We start from the raw sequence: 24,853 nt of genomic DNA, 5'->3' as shown, positions 1-24,853 counted from the left end.
TATTATTCATGTAAAAGGTTCTTTTAAAATTATAGTATTAGTACGTTACTAACAAAGTTTTATGATTGTATAGAAAACCAAATGGCAAATATCAACAAGCTTAAGTTTCCGTAGAGCATACTACATTACATCGATCACATATGTAGGTACATAATATTTTCTCAATTGATTGTTACATTCATGTTAGCTGAGAAAAATAATGATCTCCTTATAAAAAACCATAATCCCGACGTACAAAAGCCAAGACATTCCATAAATAAATGATATGGTGCTAAAAAATCCAGAAAGGAAAAGTCAAACTTATTGGGGTTGTGGTCGTCGCTTCAATAATAGAAATGAGAAAACTTATAATCCGAAATGGAGGAGATCTAAAAATGAGTTAGATCTGAATAATATATCAAAGATAGAACCCAAGTGGGTATCAACAAGATGTGCGAGACTGTATGTTACATATATGGATCTAAAGGATATTGGTCATGTACATGTTGTAGTCCCTTATATCTATATAAGTTATGTCCAGATTTCACAAAATTCAACATGGAAAAAATAATTTCATGGAGAATCTTGAAGGGAAATCATACTTTGAATCCCCCGATTTCACAAAAGAACTCGACTAGACCACTTCTAAAGCGAACTAGAATAGTTTTGTTTTTAACATCACATTAATGTATAGTTACTGTCATTTCAGTTTTAGACTAATAATTTGTTTTAATGAATTTTCACGTTTTTCTTTGTTGGCGTTTGTAATAATTACATAAATGGATCACAATGCTAGTGGAACAAAATCCAATAATGGATTCGAGAAATTTTTATAAAATATAATGGAACAACTCAAAGAGATATTATGAGACAAAGAGATATTTTCTAATATAAAACTGACAAGAATTATTTTCAATGCAATATGAGGTTCTGCAGACTTGATTGAAGGAACATGTAATACTTTATGTCGCCAAATGGAAAAAAAATTCTTCATAAACAATTTTTTGTATTCTCTGAATTCAAAAAATAATTTGTTGAGTTTCAAAGACATACACCTTCATATATATGATACTCAGTGTGAAACTGATGATGGAAAAGGTACATGTATTTAAATTCTGATAAATATTTCTAAAGGAATATATTGGAAAAAGTTTACATTACTTCCTTCGAGATTGCATAATAGGATTGCATCATATTGTTATAGATTTAACTGAATCAAATCTTTTAAAATGAAATATAGTAGATTTCAGATTTTGGCATGATCAACTCGGTCACTCGGATACCATAATGATGTGTAAAATCATAGATATTTCACATGGTATTTCACTGAAATTCCAAGAGATTTTTCAGAGGAATAAAATGACATGTGTTGTATGTTTAAATGTAGAAAAAAAATATCAAATGGAGTGTACCATCTTGATCCTCCTACTAAAGAGTCAAAACTAGAAGTTCGGCGAATTATGCATTTTCAAAGTATATAGCAAATACCTATCTGATGATTTTCGGATGCCAATATGGTAACTAAATCTCATATATCAGCTACAAACGCTTCTGTTTGTATTATAATATCAAATGAGCAAGGAAAATGAGATGATACACATAAGTCTAAAACATGTTTGAAGCGTGCTAGATTAGTTGGCTCTAATAACTAAAATCCTAGAAAACAAAAGTAAGCTGAGAGACATAATACAACCAAAATATCATAAATTATTTTGGATAAACTTATAGCTCAGCAGATTACTTAACACCCCGATGATCAGCAGATTACTTATAGCTCAAACATAGATAAATCAACTCCTCTTAACACTCCGATGATCAGCAGATTACTTATAGCTCAAAATAATCTATTTCGAAAATCTTCAGAAATGAAGAGATATTTGGTTCTGAAATACTATATCTAAGTGAAGTTTGAACTTTAGTGTACCTTGGAAAATGTATACAGCCTGATATGGGATTTGTTGTTATTATTTTAGCAAGATTTAGCTCACCTCCCACGTGAAGATAATGAAATGAAACTAAACATGTTTTTCGTGGATTTAGGTTTATTTTATCCTAATCTTCAAAAATTAAAATGAATGCTTTACAAGTGCATGATATATATCAGATCCAATCTCAATCGTAAACATGATTCATATTCAAGATCGGAGGCATAATTATATTTTTGGCGTTCTCAGAAATAGACGCTTGTGGCCACCTCTTTTAATCATGAGAAGATTATCACATTACATGTAGCAAGTAGATAATGTGTGGCTAAATTCAATAAATCGACGCATCTGTTCAAACATTAGGATTAACGAGACTATATTATATGAACATAAGACAACATATGTTGCCCAAGCCAAGGAAAGATAAAAAAAAAATTGGTCAAATAGAAAGATCTAATAAAGTGACAAAACTAACATATACATACGAAATCTTCTTATATATTCAATAGATCAAGAAGAACAAAGGAAAAAAAAAATCTGATCATGCGACAATGCAGCCGACCTCTTCAAGAAATCACTTACCACCTTGGTACTCGGAAAACATGTCCATAACATTAAAATGTCTAATCAAAGATATTTATGATATGACATAATGTTCATTCGAGGAAAAACTTGTATGGTTGTACACTTTTTAATCTACTATGATTTTTCTACTTAATTTTTCTAGAAGATGTTTAACAAAGCTACAAAAACACAATATAAAAACAACATTAGTGATGGCCTTCAATGAGAATGTTACAAAGTGAAATAAACAAATATACAATAACATCAAACACAACTGTGCCAACAATCTCGACATTTTTCGTGTGAAAATAAATGCATAAAACCAACTATCACTGTGCATACAATAAATTTCTCTTTTTACTTTAATATAAACGAACCATCATGTTTGATGGAATAACAAACTATTCTTTTTTTTCTAATAAAATATTCCTTTTTGCTTTTCTATTCTAGCTTTTTTTTTTACAGATACAAAGTTTTGATTTTATTTTTATTTTTTGATATGATAAATTATAACTATACTTATTATTACAAAAAAAAAATTTGGTTGAACTTATTTATAACTAAAACTAAGTTAAAGAAAAAATCATGATTCAGTTGGGTTGTCAACATAGCCGGCGTGTGGATTTCACGTGATCTTACGCTGGTCCTTGTCGCAGGTGATCCAGCTTCCTCCACGCACTAGGGTTTGAATTCTAGGTTCTGTTCTTATCCTCTCCTCTCCTCTCCTCTCTCTGTGAGAAAGACACAAACCAAAGCAACAGGTTTGAAGATAAAATGGCCATGTCTCATCTCTTCCTTTCTTCTCCTCGACCTTCATTGGCTCCGCGACTCCACTCACCGACCCAGGTAACGAAAACCTCTCTTCTCTGCTATTCTCTTCTATCGAATCTCCATTCCTCATATAAAAAGAAAAGGTTGCTCCTTTTCATTATCTAAGTGATATTTGTACCTAGATATAGCGTTTCTGAGATTTAAGTAGATCAATTCATCACAAGAAACAGTGATCTCTGAGGTTTACCTTGATGAGTTGTTACTTCCCGTGTTGTGTTTGCAGTTGTACTCTAACATGAGTAAAGATTTAAAGGGTGCAAATGAAGCTAAAGCATCGAAGAGATTCCTCTGCCGCTCGATTCATATGGAATCTGATCATTCAGGGGATTCGAAGAGGCTTACTTTCGATACCCTTTTGAGAAAAGCAAAAGATGTTTGGAATGATTCTCCACAGCCGGTCAAGGACTTCCCTTGGAACAGAGCGTTCGAGAACTTCGTGCAGCTGGTTCTTGATCTCGCCATATCAGTCGTTAAGTTCTTGTTTGTTCCCGTGTTGGCGGTTTCTTCCGTTAGCGAGATGTCTTATTGTGCACATGAGAGGAAGCTTGCTTTAGTCCCTTTCCCATTAGTTATTGGTATTGTTGTTGGAGGCATTCTACAAGGGACCGCTTTGAACATCTCTCCTCGTCTTAAGGTCTGTGCATCATCAGTTGTTGTAACAATTTCAAAATCCTACTGGTCTTAGAGATAAGAGGTTTTTTTGTTTTTGTAGGAAGCGGAAGTACCATGGCATTTGATAGCTATGATGATGTTCTTCACTCTGACTAAGCTTCCTGGACCTTACTATCCGTACTGGGGGCGTTTGTTTGTTCCGCATTTTGCCAATGGAGTATTGTTTAGAGCACTTTGGTCCATGTTCTTTTGGTATAAGAAGACTAGAAACACATCAGCAACTCCTCTCTAGTTTGGACAGAAAACGAGCATCTTCATTCTATAGGTATATATGTAGTAAACATATGGACATGTTTAGATATGACTCTAGTTTCTAAGTTTGATGTATCTCTTTAGTTGTAGGTGGGAACTGGCTAGTGGGTCACTTGGATTGGTTATTATGGGGATTATGTGAGACCTCGCGGCTTTGTGTGTTGGGGCATAGAAAGGAGCTTACCTCTTCAATCTCAGAGATGTTGAGGTGTATGATAATATGAGTTTAATATTATATTGTAGCCCCTGGAGTTGATTAGTTATGTTTTCTTCTCTTTAGTGTTTTATTGACAATGTTTCATCATGTGAAAATTGTACTCTTCTTTGGGAATGTATTTGTATCTTTGAGATGGAAACAAGGAAAAGGAGAGTGATTCATGTTTTGTTCAGACATAATGTTTTTGGGTTAATACATAGTAACACGAGAAAGAATGAGATTAACAATTTGCATAAATAGTGATGCTATAAAGAACGAAACTTTTTAAGTTCTTCTCACTCAAATATCATCTCCACGAGAAGTTAACCATAGCAACCTCCCGTTAGTATCATGAGTTCTCGGTTGTTCTCCACGCTAACCGTTTCATTGGCCATAGCTGCTGTTGTTGTCGCACCTTCCTCTGGTTCTCTAATCTTTTATGTTCCACAGCTGTCTGGCCAGCTTTTTTTGCGTCCCAATTACCAAGCACCTTGCGGCGGCGGCGCTTCTGGTCATGGAAATAATCTGTTTGATTTGAGCCATTCTCAGTGTCCATAAGAGAAGTTGTGTCACTCTCAAGCTGTGAGATTGTAATGGCTTCCATGTGCCAACCTCCCATGGAGGGCCTAGAGATGTGAAAGTAGGAAGATGACTATGAGACAGCAACCGAGCGAGATGAGAAAAACAGAACAAATGTCGGAAGAGCTTAGGATAACAGCCGGAAAACGGACGTATCCAAAGGTAATGGGTGTGGACAAGAAAATATGAAGAGGGCTTGACTCAGACAAGTTTGTTCCTTTGGTGTGTTTCTCGCTGATTACATTCTCAACAGACAACACTGACCAGTGCTCGAGACAACTTAAGAACGCTTTTTTTTTTTCTCTCTCTCTTTTTATCAACCAGACAACTTGATGCAATGAAAACGTTTTGATTTGATGACATGTTTCAACTTAGGCACCAAAATTTTACATAACCAGTACAGTGGCTATAGCCTGTAGGGAAAGAGAGTTCTGGTTACTCTCGGTTGGTCTCCATGTTTAACCGGTTCACGGGATAGACATGATACATGTACAGTTCGAGCCTCAGAGCAAGACATGGTGCTACTGTTTTAGCTTCCTCTGTTTCTTTGATCTTTATTTTCCACAACTCTAAGTCCACCCTCCATCCCAAATGCTATGCACCCTGCTTTTCTCCTTGTGGTCTAGTCTTGTCCAAGCTACGGCTGTGACACTGCTCCCAAACTGAGGCAAAGAAAGAACCTGTTTGACCCGAGCATCTTTCTCGAAGGGCCAGATCTTCAGAGTCTTATCTCTTGATGAAGGTTCAAACTGGTGGCCAAACGGTCTCCATGAACAAGCCCAAATGATGCTCTTTTGTGCTTCAGCCTTTTGCCATGAGTTTGTGACTAACCTCGCCATTGTCTTATCAGAGTTGATCAAGGAAGACAAAGACAGACACAGACTTAGAGGACAATATTCAAGACTAAACCGCTGTAAACAAGAATCACAAAGTCTTGAGACTTTTGGATGTTATGAGAGATCAAATTTGAATTAGGTCGTCCATAGCGCTTACAAGTTAAAAGTGTTTTACCTGTTCTTTGGATAGAGAAAACTGAGAAGTGACTTGACTATCTCCGGAGACACACAAGCGCAGAATGTCAATCATAAGAGAACTCCAAGGGTGTCACTGTCCAAGCTGTGAGACTGCAAACGACCAACAGCTTTCCATGTCCAAACCTCCCATCGCCAAATTTCCGCCATGGATGCAAATTGAGCCTGAAGAAGTTAGTAAAAGCGAGACACGGTGTTGAGTCAACCACTCACAGTATAGATAGATAGGTTTATGTGATAAACCAATAGCAGACATATTCGCACCAAGGACATGCACATCTGCTTGTCTGGGAGGCTACCTTCTCCTCAGGCGCAAGTAATGGTTCAGTGTCTTCAATAAAGATAAACGGTGGTTGCCTTTACCTTGAACCATAGCCACACAATTAATGTCATGACCGTGAACTTGAGGACGAGCCAGTTCATGCCAATGCTCATCCTCTGCTTCATTTCTCTCATCTGTGGAGAACACGCGGCCCACAAATAATTTATATTTTGTTAACTAGGAGGTGTCTAGGCTTCAGTCCAAACAATCCTCCCGGGACCAGCCGGCGTTAATACCATTCTCACAAATAAAACTTTAACTGAATGAACATATCAAGTTGTTCAAAAAGAATGAACATATCAAAAGCTCTCATCCTAAAGAATTATTTGAACATCTTTAAATCCTAAACTTCTAACCTAATTTACAAACACTTAGTAGGTACAACCACAAAGGAGGTGCTTAGGATCAAAGGGGTTGATAAAGTGTTTAAGAAAGGAAACAATTATCTTATAACAAGGAATTTTTATTTTATTAAGAACACTCAAGTATATTACAAATAACTCGAAAGATTCTTTAGGACTTAACTCAGTACTCATCTGAGTAATTCAAGACTTCAGTTTGAAATGCATTATCTTTGGAAAAGATGACATGTCCATTTCAATAAGAAAATGATGGTTCGCCCGATGAAATTCAAACTTTTCATTTCTTCTTTTTATTTCAAGAATTTCTTTGTACTTGGAGTGATAGTGTTTTTATTCTTCTTTGAAAACACCACTCTTATAACCACAAATGTGTTGTTTCCTTTTTCATCTTCTTCTAGTAGGACAACACCCCAATAGCAATCACTGGCATCCATTTGAAGGATTCTTTTACCATTGGATAGTATTTTTAGTGATGGAAGTGTCTTTGAAATCTTCTTGAGTTTTTTCACTGCTTCAGTATACTTCTGATTCCATGGAGGAGCGTCCTTTTTAAGTTTAGCTGAAAGGATTTACCAAGGTTTTGCGAGATGATGTATGAAGTTCGTCATGTAGTTAACAATTCCAAGGAATTACTAAATTTGTTTGAAAGACAACTTTTTATCTGGAAACTCACTAAGTTGTATTGCAATGTGGGGCTGAGTGACACTCTGAAATATGCATGCCAAGGAAATGACCATTTTCTTTTCCAAGAGCATGATGCCATATTGTTGTATGATATCATGAAATATTTTTAGTAGGCGAGTATGAGAGTCAATGTCTAGAGAAAAATCAGAATGTCGTCAATATATACTAAGGCATTTGAGAGGATTGGCTCAAACATCTTGATCATGGCCTTCTGGAATAGTGAAAGGGCTATCTTTAGACCAAATATCATGACCTTCCAGTGGTAATAGCGGTCATCGAAACATGTCTTATGCTTGTCTTCTAGTTTGATTCCTAACTGCCAACAATTCGCTTTTAAACAAAATTTGGAGAATACTTTTGTCTGGGGTAATCTTTGGAAAAATATTTCTCATTTTGGTAAAAGAAACTTGTCATCTGCAAGAAAGTTATTTAGTGGTTGATAGTTGATGACCAGTCTCAGTTTTCCTCGAATATGCTTTGCTCTTTTGTTGACATAAAAAGCTCAATGAGATCTTCTTTCAGTAGTTGATCAACTTCTTCAAGTGCAAGATTGTTGTGATATGGATTCATGCATGGGTGGCTTGCCTTTTTTTGGTTTGATGTCTTCATTCTTCTTGAAGCGCAAAGATAAGAAGAAGTCTGGATTTTTCCAAAGAGGTGAAGGACATTCGGTAAGGAATTTTGAGTGAGAAGCAACACATGATGTCTTGGAAATTTCTTATTTGATAGGATTCAAAATCTCCATGGGGGTAGAGATGGGAGATGGTTGTCCAAGGTGAGAGGTGGTTCTTGTTTTTAAGTTCTTTTAGGTGCCATGGTACTCTTTTTAGGCTATCGAGAACATCAAACCCAAGTATAAAGTCTTCCAGGGAGATCCGACCCATATACTTTGGTTTTAACCATATATCTATGAAAGAGTTGAATGTATATAGGGTTACTGATGATGGAGATGGTAAAATTCTGACCATTAGCTACTTTAAATGGTACCAGACATGAATTCCAAAGGGTGGATGGAAGGATGTCCCTTGAGGATGGAGGAGGTAGTACCAGTGTCAAAATAGGCTATGACTAGTATCATACTTGATCGGAAAGATGTATATCTTTGCATTTGGAGATGGTTAAAAAACATATACTTGTCTATCTTCTTTTGGCAATTCGCCTTTACAGACATCAAGTGTCAAGTGTAAAGATCGAATATCATGAATTGATCATCTCCATTGGTCTCTTCTTCTTCAGTGTCAGATTCTTCGAAAGAGTCATCTCCTTGTTAAATTTCAATAGCAAGTAGGTACAACCACAAAAGAGGTGTTTAGGATCAAATGTATATTGATAAAGTACTCAAGGAAAGACAAAATTATTTTATAACAAATGGACTTTTATTTTATTAAGAACATTCAAAGATATTATGAAATACTCGAGAGGCTCTTTGGGACTTAACTCACTCAACTCACTTGGTTTGGATTACAATAGTAATTCCTAAAGAATATTTTGTGGAATATTCCTAAAGAATATTTTGTGGAATATTCCTTAGATACTTGATATCTTACATTACACACCACACAAATAATATCTTACATTACACACTACATATAGTTGGTGTTGACTCTTTGGCCAATATATACCACATTTAGATGATATTGACATAGATAATACACTTGCTCTGTTATTTTGTTGACATAAAAGCTTCACATGCCCATGGTGAAGTGGTCTTCTCAATGAGATCTTCATTCAGCAGTTTATCAACTTCTTCAAGTGCGAGATTGCAGTGATCTGGATCCATGCTTGGGTGGCTTGCCTTTGTTGGGTTGATGTCTTCATTTTTCTTATGGTACGGATACAAAGAAGTCTTCATTTTTCCAAAGAGGTAAAAAGCATTTGGTGAGAAATTCCGAGTGAGAATCGGCACATGATATTTTGGCAGTTTCTTCTTTGATAGGATTCAAAATTTCCATTGGCTAGAGATGGGAGATGGTTGTCCAAAGGAGAGCATTGTATGATAATCTTTTGAGGCTATGGAGGACATCGAACCCAAGTATAAAGTCTTTTCCAAGGAGAGCATTGGCTGCTTTAAACGGTACTGAGCATGAATTCCAATGGGAAGATGGAAGGATATCCGACTTGAGGATGAAGGAGGAAGCATTTGTGTCAAAATAGGGTCTTGTCATACTTGGTCCGGAAGAAGTATATCTTTGCATTTGGAGATGGTTGAGACACATATGCCAGTCTATCTTCTTTGGTAATTCAGCTTTTACAGTCGTCAAGCGTGTAAATATCTAATAGCATAAATTGATCATCTCCATCGCACTCTTCTTCTTCAGAGTCAGATTCTTTGAAAAATCATATCCTTGTTCAATTCATTTAGCAAGTACAGTGCCAGTAGTGGTTTGTCTTCGAGAGAAAATATTAATTCAACATCAGAGTCATCAATATCCTCAATCTGGGCTAGATAACAAAGTAGGTTAATGTCCTTTCGTCTTGCATATGCAGCACCTATATTATTTCTTGAAGCCTTTTATTTTCTTTTTTTTTCTACAGAACTTCAATTTCTTTCCACTAGCTAGTTGAGGGTATTTGTCCTGCCATATGCTTTTGGATTTTTCTTTACCAAAGTTAGATGAGCATCCACGCCTTTTTTGTTTGCACTTGATTGAGAGTTCACACCAATAACATGCTTTCCTAAGAAGCTTCCCTTGTTCTTGTAATTGTTTGAAAAACTTCTGCTGATTGCACTGTTTCTTCGAGGGCTGCAATTGATAGTTCTATATTTCTCCTAAGGAAGCTTAATTGTGTCATATTTTTGATAGATATCATACATGAAGTCTCATTGCCAAAAAGGTTCTGGAAAAGAATTCAAGTATTCTTGTTTGAGGTTGAATTTTTGACATTCTTCTTAGACATTTTTTCATAATGTCTTTTGAGATATTTGCTGTTGAAGGGGTAGCACTTCGTACTGATATCCCAAGGAATTTATTGTGGATGTGGCCAATCAGCTCGTTAATTGTTGGTGGCTGGAGTTGTCAATATTCACCAAGGCTTATCCACCAAAGTCTGAGAATGGCCGTAGAACTTTGATACCATTTTATCAATGATTGTTAGAAGACTCGCTCCTAGACTAAGCCATGCATGTACTTCTTCTTCTTCTTCTTCTTCTTCTTCTTCTTCTTCTTCTTCTTCTTCTTCTTCTTCTTCTTCTTCTTCTTCTTCTTCTTCTTCTTCTTCTTCTTCTTCTTCTAGACTAAGACTCGCTCCTAAACCAGCATGTGCTTCAGTGTGGAATTCTGGTTTTGACTATGGCTGAGTTTTAGTTTTCCGATGTTATCTTATTGCCATCACTGTCCATATCATCATCTTCTTCTTCTTCTTCTTCTTAAAGATTTCTTCGTATGATCTATATCATGAAGTCTGGTATAAAGATTTATTCGGTTGATCTATATCATGAAGTTTAGTATAAAGACTTCTTTTTTTTTTGTTCAAACTGAAAACTTCATTAATAAATTAAACAGGGTTTAAAGCCCATAGGGCTTATTTAGCAGCCCAATCTACTCTAGAGTTTTCTGATCTTGGAATAAAAGAGAAGTTAATAGACTTGAATGAAAGCGAAAAAAGGTAGATATCACACAACGCTCCGTAGATCTCTAGCTTCTTCTCCTGCTTGTTGAGTGTGTTGATCAGGATTTGAGAGTCTGAGAGCACCGAGATCGTATCGAGGCCGCGGGAGAGAGGAAATTTCATGGCTGTCAGGACGGCCAAGGTTTCTGCCAGAAGGGGCGAGGAGACAGAGGTCATACTCACTGCATGTAGAGATGTCGAAACCAGATCATCAAGTATCCAACCAAATCCTGCATCACCTGTTGAGGGATTCCAGGCGGCATCTGTGAAGATCGAGAAATTGCCTGCAGATCTAGGGTTTGGTTCGACTCTGATCAAAGGTATCGACGGTTTGTTGCAAGAGATGGGTTGCACATTCAGCAATTCCCTTGCCTCCGTGATCGCTTTTTGGGCTGTTTCTTCAGGGGTTGAGGCTCGATTTTCAAACAGGAGTAAGTTTCTCGAGCGCCATAAAGACTACACAATCCAAGCTGTAAGTGTCCCTGGTCCGATACCCACCGGAGGAAGGGAAGGGAGCTTTTGGGATTTGTCCCATCCCTCATGGAAGGTAGCAAAGTCAGATGGGTTTAGATCTCCTGTCAGAGGGGCCAATTTCTACACTTTCAACGCAAAAGGGCAATTGAAGAGGAGATGAGTCACAGACTCTACTTCATTGCATCTCTTACAAAGCGTAGAGATCGGTATGTTTCGGATCGCAAACTGTTCTCCTACTGGGAGAGCTCTATGTAGGGATTTCCATAGAAACACATTGATCTTCTGTGCGGCTTTGATATTCCAAACATTTGGGAGCCACTCTATTGAGTTTGTAAGATCATGGGGGTTTACATCAGCGTTTGCTTCTGCGAGGGCTAGGTACCCTGAGCGTGTTGAGTATTCTCCAGAGGGATTTTTGAGACAATAAAGACTTCTTCTATATCATGAAGTCTGGTATGAGGATTTCTTTGTCTGATTTGTATTGTGTATTTTCAGATTCTATGGACCTTCTTTGTTGTTCATGCCATCTTTCTTTTTTAGCATTTTTTAAAAAAGGTAGTAATTGGATTTTTAGCATGTTCTACCATTAACTGGGGCTCGCTCCTCTCAGATAACTCTTCAGATTTTGAAGATTCTGGTGTAAAGTCTTTTGGAGTTTTCCTCTCTAAAGAAACAGATGATTGTTTCCCTTTTGTGAATAAAAGGAAGAAGATCCAAAATGGTTTGGGTCTTGTGAGAAAGAGAGGGGTTGTTTTTTGAACCATATATGGTTGATGATACATTGGATATGGGATGAAGAGATCATATGACATTTGGACTGGTTCTATAAAGATTGTAACTGGACTATAAGAGATTTTAACTATGACTTTTTTTTGTAGCACGGGAGAAAAAGACTTTAAGAGATTTTAACTATGACTATTTTTGTAGCATGAGAGAAAAAGGCATGGAAACAATAGTTTCCAGGTGGAGGAATTCTTGGAGGAGAGAGGATATTTTTTTGTTTATCTCTTTCGTACAAAGGCTTAGGATTGTTACCTTTCTATAAATTTGGTTCAAGAGATAGTTTTGAGTCATTGCATTCTCAGTCTGCCAGTTTATGACTTTACTATATATATATATATATATATATATATATATATTCTACATATTATAGATAATCTACTTTACTAGAGGTCGTTCTTATAAAAGATGGTTGGATTGACAATGTAGAAGTACTTTTCATGGTGTAAATGAAATAAAGAACCAAGACAGAATGCTTACACTTTTTATCTATCCTTTGAAGTAATAATGAACCTTGAGTTATTTCTATTAGAATTAAGTGCTAAGAATAAAGGGAAGAGTATCATTAGGTGTTTTTCTACTTAACCGAGGCCATATAATTTCTCTTTTTAAAACCTCAAGGTACCGAGCATTATGAACGTATGAATCTTTCACTTGATTCTTTTTCCTTTAGCTTAGTAGGATTTCTGATGTGGAAGGATCCACAAAGTGGCAACCACAGAGCACACTTTTCGTACTAGCTTATGATTAGAAACATCTTATTGATACTAAGACTTCTTAGGAAAGATAAGTACCTTAGCTTAAATTGCCATGGCTCTGATACCAAATTTACAAACACATAGTAGGTACAACCATAAAAGAGGTAGTTAGAATCAAAGGTGTATTGATAAAGTGTTTTAAGGAATGACACAATTTATTTTATAACAAGTGGACTTTTTTTTAACGACATAACAAGTGGACTTTTATTTTATTAAGAGCATTCAAAGATATTACAAAGTACTTGAGAGACTCTTTAGGACTTAACTCACTCAACTCACTTGGATTACAACACACTCCAAGCCTCCTTATTTATAATACAAAGCCTAAGAAATATTTTGTTGGAATATTTCTTAGATATTTGATATATTTTATTACCCACCACACAAGTAATATCTTACATAACACACAACATATAATTGGTGTTGACTCTTTTTGCTAATATATGCCACACTTAGTTAATATTCCCCCACGTCTCTAAATGAGAGATATTGATTTCGTCTTATGTGTCGTCTTCTTCGCTGTCAGATAGCACTTCGGTGACATACATAGATCTTTTGACCCAGAATGTAACTCTTTGTTAGATACTTCTTTCCTTCAATAAGGCAAATGCTCTCTCTGTGAGAATATAAAACTCATGCATTGGAAATTTTACTCGAACGTAACTAATACAAAAATTTGATCAATCTACTTATCGTAATTGTTTTAAATTTGGCAGTCCATGAAAATTAACATGGTATCAGAGTTTGAAGCACAACCCGTGTAATAACCCTTAATAAGAATAAGGACGCAGACGTATCCGCAGAATGGGCAAAGAAGATTGATGGTCAAGAAAATAACTCAGAGACAACCTTTACGAGAAGTGTTGGTATTGGTCAAAGAGATATGTGTGACTAAGTCATCTGGGCAAAATTGGTACGAGTGAATGGTGCTGAAATCGAGAGATCGAGAATAGAGTTAGTGTATTCGGAGAATTCATCAAGTATCGAGGAGATCAAGAACCAAAGAAGAAGTGCCAGAAAATGAGAGATTAACTCAAAAAGGAAATAGACAAGTAGCCATGGTCGGCACTGTAGTGCAGCTAGTCGAGATATTTCTCTAGACAATTTGCAAGGGCTTACGGAGTGTTAGTATGAAATGAAGCAAGTGATGCCAAGTGAATGGACGAATAATGAGAAGCGAGAAACCAAGTGTTAATTGAGATGCTTGAAAAGAACTAATAATTTCAAGTTGGATTTTAGAAAAAAATAGATGGAACGGGAAGGTTCCTTGGGAAATTTAGTGGATCGGAAATGTCGACAGTTTGACCTAAAACATCCTACCTGGATGGGAAAAATGATCGGAAAATTATTTTTAAACTGTTAAGCTGAAATAGCTTTGAGAATAATTTATAAATGTTTTTGGAAGGAGAAAAACTAAGTTTTGGTTGAAGAAATAATTTCTCCGACTGTTCGGACAGATCCTGGTATGTTCTGATCCGAACACACATAGTTTCGGCTTGTCTGGATGCTTCCTAATTGGAAAAATAGTATATGTGTTGTCTTGATGTGATACCAGGATATCTGCTTCAGCAGCTAGGCTGCCTGCTTCAGAAGAAACAGCTGGACATATGTCTTCATTTGGACTAAAGAGAGTGTGGTGTTGCTGCCACCATCGGACAGCTCGTGCTTTTGGACAGTCAGCTCTTCCTTAACAAAACCCAACCTTGAAGAAACCCCAACAGTATATATAGGTCTGTCAGGCCTCTTAGGACGTCCATAGGACCACATAACCTTAGAAATTAAATCTAACCTGATAAGGAATTTTCCTAGCAAGCAGCTGAGTATAGAGATTTGAAACTCTGCTAAAATTTCTTTAGGAGCTAAACCTACCCAGAACTTAACCCGACCACCTAACCATAATTTCCAGGTGAGTCTCGGTTATGGGTTATGATTGTTTTGTGTGCAGTTAGCACCTGAAAACAATGAGTATTGATTCATACATTGCTAGGCTGCAAGTTTAGAAATATTGATAATGATTGATGCTTATGAAAGATATTGGGTTATATCGTTCGGGCCTCGGCTAGGGAGGTATAACATAAGAGTAATATATTTTTATTGTAATGCATTTACGTGTATAATTGAATTATATTGTTTGGGCCTCGACTCAGATAGTTAACATGTTTGAGCATTTCGTAACGGGAAAACCTATAAAGCCACATACTTCCAATTAGGAATGATCCGTGAGGGTCCGACACTAGGTGAAGTGTCGTGAGAGTCATTAGTATCCACTCGAGGCCTGTGCCTTGTCTGGGACCTTACCAAAATTAGTTCCGGGTAAGACACAAAGACACGGGTGATAGGGCTAGCTACCCTTGACCGTATGGCTGCATACGATGCGACAAGTGTCTGATCTGGGCCATTGGATTATTAAACTATGTGTTTAGAGTCAATGGGTGCAAAAAGGGATGTGTGATAGACTTCATATTGAGATTGGAACCAATGGCGAGAGGCAGGCCTCGAAGATCGATAATTATCTAACCACTCGAGAAGAGTGGATGTTTGTTTACTTGAATGCTTTGTTTTTGCATTTCATAATTTACTGAAGTAGTTGATCGTTGCTTCTTGATGATTGATGCATTTGGGGAATGATTTAATTGTTAGAGAACCCTGACTCACTGAGAAAATTAGTTGCTCATTAGACTCTTTGTTTTACAGGTAACCATATGGGTATCTTGGGTTGTGAAGGAGTAGTGCTGCTAGCGTAGTGTTTGTGCCTTTTAAAAATAAGTACGTACTGTAATATGTATGTTTTACAATTACCGACCGGGTCTACAGAAATCGTTTGGATGTATTTCACAGTATTACATGAATAATAAAGGATTGTGAAAGCTTTGAGTTTCCATATAATATTAGTCCGGGACGGACCAACTAACAGTTTCAAACTTAGGTTGCAAAGCCTTAACTTGGGACCGCTGAGACACCTGTTCTTGGGCATTTGACCTTGGGATTTTGGACATGATCTTGAAACCTCGGGTCGAATGTTTGGGAACAGATAGTAGCATCTCCGATCAGATTAAAGTTCTTTAGTTCATTGTGCATGTTCTTGTTTAATTGGTGCACAACAAACTCATTAAATTTAATTTAATCTGGATCGAGAGTGTTACAACCCGAGCCCGTTATCAGTCAGACCCAAAATGGCATGATCGATCTTGAACCTTCTTTACCCAAAATTGATCCAGCCGGTCTAACCTGAATCCTATACTTTTTGAGATTAATAATGAAAACAAAATGATAACTTTTTTTTTTGTTTTCTTCCTCTTATGTTTGAGCCTCATTTTGTTTGAAAAATTCTTTGTCTATCGGTGTTCATGGTGTTGGTTGTTAAGGCTGCGGTGTTGTTGCAGTGTGAAGATGTGGTTTTCTATCCAAAGATGATGAGTTCACATGCATAGTCAAAAAGGAGGATAAGGGGGAGATTGAAGATGTATATTTTGTATCAGTTCGTGAAGTAATATATTAATTGGGAGATTTACACTAAGTGTAATATATTAACTGTACTACAGGAGGTAATACATGCAGGTGTCATGAAGATGGGCTTGGTTGGAGTTCGTGTTGTGTGATGTCCGTGGGCTTGTTAAGCTTGGAGAAGAAGCAATATATTAATTGGGAGATTTACATTAAGTGTAAAGGATACTACTTGAAGAGCAAAAGGCAAGAGAGTTATTCCTTAAGAGAAAAATGAAAGTTGCTTAAGTTGCTTTTGAAAAGAATTTGAAGAGCAAGTTCTGGTTGTTGGGGTTAAAAACGGTTACGACAAATTTAAACATTCAAAACGTTCGAAGAAGAAAATAAGAGTTTCTCCGAAGAGTACTTTTCGAAATAGATTCTTCCTTACGAAAAAGCTTGGCGGAAGAAAGAATTGAGACGTCCGACGAAAGCTCGAAACAGGTCGTTACGCAGCGACTGAACGTCCGTCCCGCTCGGTCGCTACGTAGCAACCGAACGATCGTCCCGCTCGGTCGCTACGTAGCGACCGAGCTCGGCCAAGCTCGGTCGCTATGTAGCGACCGAGCGATCGTTCCGCTCGGTCGCTACGTAGCGATCGAGCGATCGTCCCGCTCGGTCGCTACGTAGCGACCGAGCTCGGGCCAAAGCTCGGTCGCTACGTAGCGACCGAGCGATCGTCCCGCTCGGTCGCTACGTAGCGACCGAGCTCAAGCCGAAGCTCGGTCGCTACGTAGCGACCGAGCACTCGTTTCTCTCGGTCGCTACATAGCGACCGGGCTCGAGCCAAAGTTCGGTCGCTGTGTAGCGATTGAACCTTTCCGAACATCGATACGACACCAGTCCTTGCATTCTCGTCAAACCTTCGAATGCTATCTCCCGAAGACCGTAGCAAGCTCAGTCTATTTTTCCCGCTATTCTAATTCATCGATCAAACTTCGCGGATTAGAAACCGCGGAAAACTCGTAGTAAACGTGTCGAGTCGGAAGACGGCCCAAAGGGACCTAAAACACGACTCGAGGCCCATCCTACGATTTTTCCTAACCAAAAGCCCGTGAACCACAGCATGGTTCGCGCTTGGCCCGCGAGGAAGGATAAATGTCAAGTTTCCGCGGATAAATACGGAAGTTTTGAAGATAATTGTGAAGATCGGGAAAAATGGAATATCTCCATTTTTATGCTATGACGGCTTAAGGGCAGAAGAGTAAAAGCGTAAACCGACCTTGGAGCTAGTATATAAGGAGTCCTAGGCGAGGAGCACAAGGGAGAACTTTTTTCAGAGCAAACTTAGCACTTAGAGCGATTTAGGCAACTTTCCGTTTTTGTTATTTCGAGCTGCGACTCAATTAGGTTTAGCCGTCTTAGGGTTGCTAGAACTAGGAATCTCGCCGACAGCTCTCGAGCCCAGGCTTATACCTTGTTGTAACGCTCATACGCAGATTCGGAATAAGATCTACTTTGCTCTCTTTTCGATTTCTTATTTTTATCGTTGTTATTCTCGTGTTCTGATTGCTTGACGTGTGGTAATTAACAGATATCCGGGTCCTCTGGGAAACTAGGGTTTTCTTAGTTTCCTTATTTAAACGGAAATCGACAGTGCGAATTTCGGTTCCCACAGTTTGGCGCTAGAAGGAGGGGGACTTACGGATCAATCTAACCCGCAAAAACCACTCAACGATCAGGAAAGACATGCGAGATTCGACGTGCGCGAATGTCATCTCATTCAGGGGGGGAGAAACGGTCGATCGAGCCAAACCTCGGAACGATCTCCTTGTTATCGAGTTGACAATTCGAGATATCGACGTCGCTAGAGTACTAATCGATACCGGAAGCTCGGCCGATATCATCTTCAAAGACACTCTTGAAAAGATGGGGATCAGTCAATCCGAGATCGCGAAATGCCCAAGCCCACTGCTAGGGCTTTCGGGGGAAACGACCATGGCCTACGGATCGATTAGACTCGCTGTCAAAGCCGGAACCGTGACAAACATCACAGAGTTTCTAGTCGTCGACCGCCCCGCATCTTACAACGTTATCATGGGGACGCCATGGCTGAACACCATGCGCGCAATCCCATCAACCTACCATCTTTGCCTCAAGTTCCCGACCCCTAACGGAGTCGAGGTAATCTGGGGAAATCCAAGAGTTTCTCAGGTTTGTTTCGCCGCGGAACTAAAACGAAAGAGACCGATCCTCGAAATCACTCCTAAGAAAGCGGAGAAAGAGACCTCCAGCAAAGATACGCGAAGTCAGGACTCAGCGGAATTCTTCTGGCAATCTCGTATCTTCGCAGCTCTAGATGAAAAACGCGAGCCAACTTGTGAACCCGTGGTAACGATCTGTCTCGACGAAGCCTTCCCAGAACGCTGCGTCGAGATCGGAGCCAATCTCCACGAGCCTTTAAAGACAGAACTCATAACCTGTCTTAAAAAGAACCTTAATACTTTCGCGTGGGCTGCGGAAGATATGCCAGGAATCGACATTAACATAACATGTCACGAGCTGAACATCGACCCAACATTCAAACCCGTCAAACAGAAAAGACGGAAGCTGGGACCCGAACGTGCTACCGCAGTAAACGATGAGGTCGAAAAACTGCTTAAAGTTGGGTCGATAACGGAAGTAAGGTACCCCGACTGGCTCGCCAACCCCGTAGTAGTCAAAAAGAAAAACGGGAAGTGGCGAGTTTGCGTAGATTTTACCGACCTAAACAAGGCATGTCCAAAGGATAGCTTCCCTCTACCACATATCGATCGATTGGTAGAAGCAACGGCGGGCAACGAACTCCTATCCTTCATGGACGCTTTCTCAGGCTATAATCAAATTAGGATGAATCCCGACGATCGTGAGAAGACTGCGTTCATTACCGATCGCGGAACCTATTGCTATGAGGTAATGCCCTTCGGCCTCAAAAACGCTGGAGCAACTTACCAACGACTCGTGAACCGAATGTTCTCCAAACAACTCGGAAAAACGATGGAAGTTTATATCGACGACATGCTTGTCAAATCCCTCAAAGCAAGGGATCACGTGTCACATCTCGAAGAATGCTTCGCACAACTAAATTCCCATAACATGAAGCTCAACCCGACGAAATGCAGATTCGCCGTGGCATCAGGAGAATTCCTCGGCTACTTGGTCACCAACCGCGGTATCGAAGCAAATCCAAAACAGATCAACGCTCTAATCGAGATGGCTTCGCCAAAGAATAAACGGGAAGTCCAAAGACTGACCGGCAGAATCGCAGCACTTAACCGATTTATCTCACGATCAACAGATAAGTGCCTGCCCTTCTACGACGTCCTGCGAGGAAATAAAAAGTTCGAATGGACGGAAGAGTGCGAAAACGCCTTCCAACAGCTGAAGCATTATTTAGCTACTCCTCCAGTCCTCGCAAAACCCGTGGAAGGAGAGCCTTTGTTCTTGTACATCGCGGTATCGGCAACAGCCGTAAGCGGAGTCCTGATCAGGGAAGAACGCGGGGAGCAGAAACCTATTTTTTACATAAGCAAAACCTTGCTGGATGCCGAATCTAGGTATCCGTTGATGGAAAAATTGGCATGCGCGGTCGTAACATCGGCCCGAAAACTACGACCATATTTCCAATCCCACACGATTGTTATCCTCACGACTTTTCCCTTACGGACAATTTTGCATAGCCCAAGTCAATCAGGCCGATTGGCGAAGTGGGCGGTCGAGTTGAGCGAGTATGACATCGAATACCGACCAAGGACGAGCGCAAAATCACAGGTGCTCGCGGACTTTTTGGTCGAACTTCCAACGGGAGCAATAACCAACGAGGAACCAAATTCCACCTGGCTCCTCCACGTCGACGGATCTTCATCCAAGCAAGGATCGGGTATCGGGATCCGTCTCACATCTCCAACAAGCGAGATCCTGGAACAATCGTTCAGACTGGAATTCCATGCCTCAAACAACGAGGCCGAATACGAAGCATTGATCGCAGGTCTACGTTTGGCTCACGGCTTAAAAATACGCAATCTCCACGCTTACTGCGACTCCCAGTTAGTGGCCAGTCAATTCAGCGGAGAATATGAAGCCAGAGACGAACGGATGGACGCGTACCTCAAACTGGTCCAAGGTCTAGCTCAAGACTTCGACTGTTTCGCCCTTACCCGGATCCCCCGTTCCGAGAATGTCCAGGCGGACGCCCTCGCGGCCTTAGCATCAAGTTCCGATCCAGGACTCAAAAGGGTAATTCCGGTCGAGTTCATCGAACATCCGAGTATCGGACCCCCAGTCGTTGTCAATCTCATAGAGGGTCAAGACGACGAGGAAGAAGAGATTACGATACCACCACCATCGGAGCAATCCGATTACGGTTGTGATACCCCATGGCTTCAGACGATTCGAGACTACATTATCGACGGGCAACTGCCCGCCGAAAAATGGTCAGCTCGCAAGATCCGAACACAGGCCGCACGCTACGTAACAGTGGACGGCGAAATCTACAAGTGGAGATTCTCCGGACCGCTCCTGACGTGCCTGGAAGGAGAAAAGGCGAGGAAAGTAATGGAGGAAATACATTCCGGCTCATGCGGCAACCATTCCGGCGGAAGATCACTAGCCGTGAAAATCAAACGCCACGGGTACTATTGGCCAACAATGATCGGAGATTGCGAAAAATTCGCACGAAAATGCGAAAAATGCCAAAGGCATGCGCCAACTATCCGACAACCCGCCGAAGTTCTTTCCTCCATCACGTCGCCTTATCCCTTTATGCGCTGGGCCATGGATATTGTCGGACCTCTGCATAATTCAAAGCAAAAGCGTTTCCTTCTAGTCCTTACCGATTTCTTCTCAAAATGGGTAGAGGCGGACTCGTACGCGAGTATAAAAGACGTCCAAGTCGAGAATTTCGTATGGAAAAACATCATCTGTAGGCATGGAGTTCCTTACGAAATCGTAACCGATAACGGGTCTCAATTTATTTCCACCCGATTCGAGGCATTCTGCGAAAAGTGGAAGATACGACTCAACAAGTCAACTCCCAGATATCCGCAGTGCAACGGACAGGCTGAAACAATCAACAAGACCATTCTCGACGGACTGAAGAAACGCTTGGAGGCCAAAAAAGGTAGATGGGCCGACGAACTCGAGGGAGTCCTCTGGTCTCACCGTACCACCCCAAGGCGAGCAACGGGAGAAACTCCCTTCGCCTTGGTATACGGCGCGGAGTGCATGATTCCCGCGGAAGTAGAATTTCCCGGTGTTCGAAGAAGGTTCTTACCCGAACGAGAGGAACTCAACAATGCTATGCTCTTGGACGATCTCGACCTCATTAACGAACGCCGGGATCGAGCGCTCATCCGAATTCAAAACTACCAGCACGCCGCTGCGAGATACTATAACTCCAACGTACGGAACCGAAGGTTCAATCAGGGAGATCTGGTCCTTCGCAAAGTCTTCCAAAACACCGCTGAACGAAACGCGGGAAAACTCGGAGCAAACTGGGAAGGTCCCTATAAAATCGAAAAAGTCGTCCGACCAGGTTCTTACGAAATAGCCAACATGCAGGGCATAAAAATCCCTAGAACCTGGAATGCGATGCATCTCAAAAAATACTATCACTAAACGAACCAACTCGCAATCACTGAACTACGAGACGGCTTGATCTCCGCAAGGAGTACGTAGGCAGTTTGCCGAAAGGCAAATTCAGCTGTCCTCCTTATTAAAAAGGGGGGGAGTGGGTACGTATACTCGTATACTCCCAAAAAATCGAAAAACTTCTTACCGCACTTTTGGTGTTTTCGACTTATCAAAACATCCTCACCCGCGAAATCGCAACGAGGTCTTCGGAAATTGGTCGGCCGCTTGGGAGAATCGAACCTTTAGCATCGCGAGACGTCGCAAAAGATGCCTCAAAATTGGTTTCTTCCGAGCAAACGAAATCTCCGCAAAAGACACATATATGCACACATTAACATTTATTTTGCGCAAATTAATCAAAACAACGGCACACGCCACCAAGTCCGATGCTGATCACATCGAACTCACAAACGTCCTAAACAGACATAGCCATCTCATGGAGATGACTCTCTTACATCCGACACAAGGATAATAGCGCTATAAAAGAAATCCGAAATTTTGGTCTAGCACTTCCGGTCTCCGGAGAGATGCTCGATTCGTATCAAACAAGTCGTATAAGCCGAGAACTTTTCGCGGACTTTACATCGATACGAATCAGGAAGAAATCGCGACAGGAAAAACGATAGCCGGTTAGTCACCGCACAATCCTTAAACCGAAAGTAAACCTAGGTCTTGCCCTAAACCCAGCGCACTGGTCTCTAACATCTCAAAGGCATGATATCAAAAGATAAGAGATTCTTAAACCACGCCTCTATGTTTACGTTCGATACCTTCAGCGCCCCCGCAGAGTTCACATCTCGCGGAAGAACTCTCGAAACAGGTCTCGAATAAAACATTTCACAATCGAAGAAGGATATGAGACGACAACTCATCACCTTCCTCCCCACTATTCACAAATTCATAAAAAACGTTATCCGATTATCATACCATAAAGCCGCGGAGCGGCAGGGATTCAAAGCCACACACGGCCAGTCCCGAAATACAAACAAGGCCGTTCAAGGCCGAAGCATAAAGACATAAAAAAAAAAAAAACAAATCTCTCGCAAGAGATCTAACCCAAGTCACCCTCAGAACTTACGCTCCCTCTTCACCCGCCGCCTCGTCCGAGCCTGGAGCCGCGTCGCTTCCGTTCTCTCCGACCATCGGATCTTTCCCCTCTGGGTCTTCTGGACACGTCGGAAGGAAGCAAGCGGATTTTAGGTCGGCCAGGATGAGATCGAAATCGCCATCCTCGGCCGCCATATCTCCCTTGCAGCCGGACAGTCGGGCCTCTTCGGCCTCCAAGGTCGGGGGAGTCTCACTTTGGAACGACCGAACCACGGCCATCCCGCCCTCAATCGTCGCCAAAGCGAAATCCCTGCTCCGGATACGCTCGAGGGAACCCAGGGAAGCAGAAATCTTCGCCAAGCGAGCCTGAAACTCCGCACGAAGGGCATCCGTAGCCTCTTGGATCCCGCGGCGCGCTAGTCCAGCGTCACTCTCGATCTGACGCTGGAGTCGACGCACCTCCGAGGATTTGGCCTTCCTGGTTTTCTTTTCCTTAAGCAAGGAACTCGCCGTCTTCCCGAGGTCCCTCTCAAGCTCTCCTATCGCAACCTCGAGCTTCGACACTTTCGCAGAGTGAGAGTCCTCGACAGCCGTCAACATAGCCTCGGTTTCGGACCATCTGCCCTGAAGCTCCACCAACTCCCCGGAAAGACGACTGGTCTCAGAACCACATTCGCTGATCATCCCATCGATCAACGATATGAACTGCGAACAAAAAAAATTCTTAAGACTAAGTCCATGAAAAGAATGCACGACAGACGATCGAGAATTCAAACAGAAACAAACCTTTCCGCGAAGTCCCGATGCTAGGCTCGACCCACCTCGCTGCGAAGTCTCCCCGTCACCGCTCTTGGCCAGTTTCCTCTTCCGACTCTTAGGCTGAGTAGCCTGGACAGCGCTAGGAGCACGCAATGCCAGAACGATTTCTTTTCTGGCTGGAGGCGGAGGCATAGAGTCAGCGGCCTTCTCTTTGTCCTCGACGAGGATCGGAGTCGTGGAAGATCCCGCAGGTAGGACTTGCGGGGGAAGAGCCGCGACGCCGGTCCCGTGACACGGGGCAACGACCTGCGCGGAGGAAGACGGAAACTCGGAGCCAGTCTGAGCCAATTCTTTCTCGGCTTGGCGACGAACTAGTTTCTCTCGGAAAGAAAGATGACCGGCAACACAAGCCGGCACTTCCGCCGGAGAAGTTGGAACCGGAGCCAGAGAGTGGCCTCACCCATCTCGACGTCGGAATCCTTCTTATCACCTTGGGAGGAAGACATGTTGAAAGGAAAGTTATGAAACTAGAGAGGTTTTTGAAGAAAATGAAGGAGGAAAGGTGTGAAGAAAATGAATGACAAGAGCTCACTACTTATAGAAGTATGGGTTCGGAATGTCGCCTCGACAACTTTTTTCCGCGGAGTTTTAACTGTAAATTTCGTCCAATACACTTAACCTTGTCAAAGTCATCTATCCGCCCGCTAGAGTCACAACTCTAACGGGCTGGGGGGCTAACTGTTGGGGTAAAAACGGTTACGACAAATTTAAACATTCAAAACGTTCGAAGAAGAAAATAAGAGTTTCTCCGAAGAGTACTTTTCGAAATAGATTCTTCCTTACGAAAAAGCTTGGCGGAAGAGAAAGAATCGAGACGTCGACGACGAAAGCTCGAAACAGGTCGTTACGCAGCGACTGAACGTCCGTCCCGCTCGG

The 24,853-nt window shown here is 40.9% G+C and overlaps 2 protein-coding genes and 1 long non-coding RNA gene across 4 annotated transcripts; 2 read left to right on the top strand and 1 right to left on the bottom strand.

The window, feature by feature from the left end:
• Positions 1-3,107: 3,107 nt before the first annotated feature.
• LOC103849351 lies at positions 3,108-4,633 on the top strand. 2 transcript variants are annotated; one of them, XM_009126128.3, is made up of 4 exons: positions 3,108-3,314; positions 3,523-3,933; positions 4,012-4,236; positions 4,308-4,633. In XM_009126128.3, exons 1-3 carry the CDS (start codon positions 3,243-3,245, stop codon positions 4,201-4,203), a joined length of 675 nt encoding a protein of 224 aa, XP_009124376.1. In that variant the 5' UTR covers positions 3,108-3,242; the 3' UTR covers positions 4,204-4,236; positions 4,308-4,633. The 2 variants fall into 2 exon arrangements, with proteins under 2 accessions (XP_009124376.1, XP_033147558.1); XM_033291667.1 differs by having other exon boundaries at positions 4,314-4,612.
• Positions 4,634-5,274: 641 nt separating this feature from the next.
• Positions 5,275-10,088, bottom strand: LOC103849350. Its single transcript, XR_629411.3, has 3 exons — positions 6,294-10,088; positions 6,010-6,194; positions 5,275-5,840 (listed from the first exon to the last, which is right to left on the bottom strand). It is a non-coding gene; the product is annotated as an uncharacterized LOC103849350 (long non-coding RNA).
• Positions 10,089-10,852: 764 nt separating this feature from the next.
• On the top strand, positions 10,853-12,177 carry LOC103849348. Its single transcript, XM_009126125.3, has 2 exons — positions 10,853-11,326; positions 11,411-12,177. Exons 1-2 carry the CDS (start codon positions 11,128-11,130, stop codon positions 11,638-11,640), a joined length of 429 nt encoding a protein of 142 aa, XP_009124373.1. The 5' UTR covers positions 10,853-11,127; the 3' UTR covers positions 11,641-12,177.
• Positions 12,178-24,853: the final 12,676 nt, after the last annotated feature.

This window comes from Brassica rapa, chromosome A05, assembly GCF_000309985.2.
Source record: "Brassica rapa cultivar Chiifu-401-42 chromosome A05, CAAS_Brap_v3.01, whole genome shotgun sequence".
Taxonomy (NCBI): domain Eukaryota; kingdom Viridiplantae; phylum Streptophyta; class Magnoliopsida; order Brassicales; family Brassicaceae; genus Brassica; species Brassica rapa.
The sequence above is the reverse complement of the archived record's forward strand: the minus strand, read 5'-3'. Positions and strand labels throughout refer to the sequence as shown.

Bases quoted from the DNA above. Each gene is read 5' to 3' on its own strand.
- LOC103849351 (XM_009126128.3), top strand. From the start codon at position 3,243: ATGGCCATGTCTCATCTCTTCCTTTCTTCTCCTCGACCTTCATTGGCT. The intron at 3,315-3,522 runs GTAACGAAAACC...TTGTGTTTGCAG, and splicing joins GACTCCACTCACCGACCCAG to TTGTACTCTAACATGAGTAA. The intron at 3,934-4,011 runs GTCTGTGCATCA...TTGTTTTTGTAG, and splicing joins ACATCTCTCCTCGTCTTAAG to GAAGCGGAAGTACCATGGCA.
- LOC103849348 (XM_009126125.3), top strand. From the start codon at position 11,128: ATGGCTGTCAGGACGGCCAAGGTTTCTGCCAGAAGGGGCGAGGAGACA. The intron at 11,327-11,410 runs GTATCGACGGTT...CTGTTTCTTCAG, and splicing joins TGGTTCGACTCTGATCAAAG to GGGTTGAGGCTCGATTTTCA.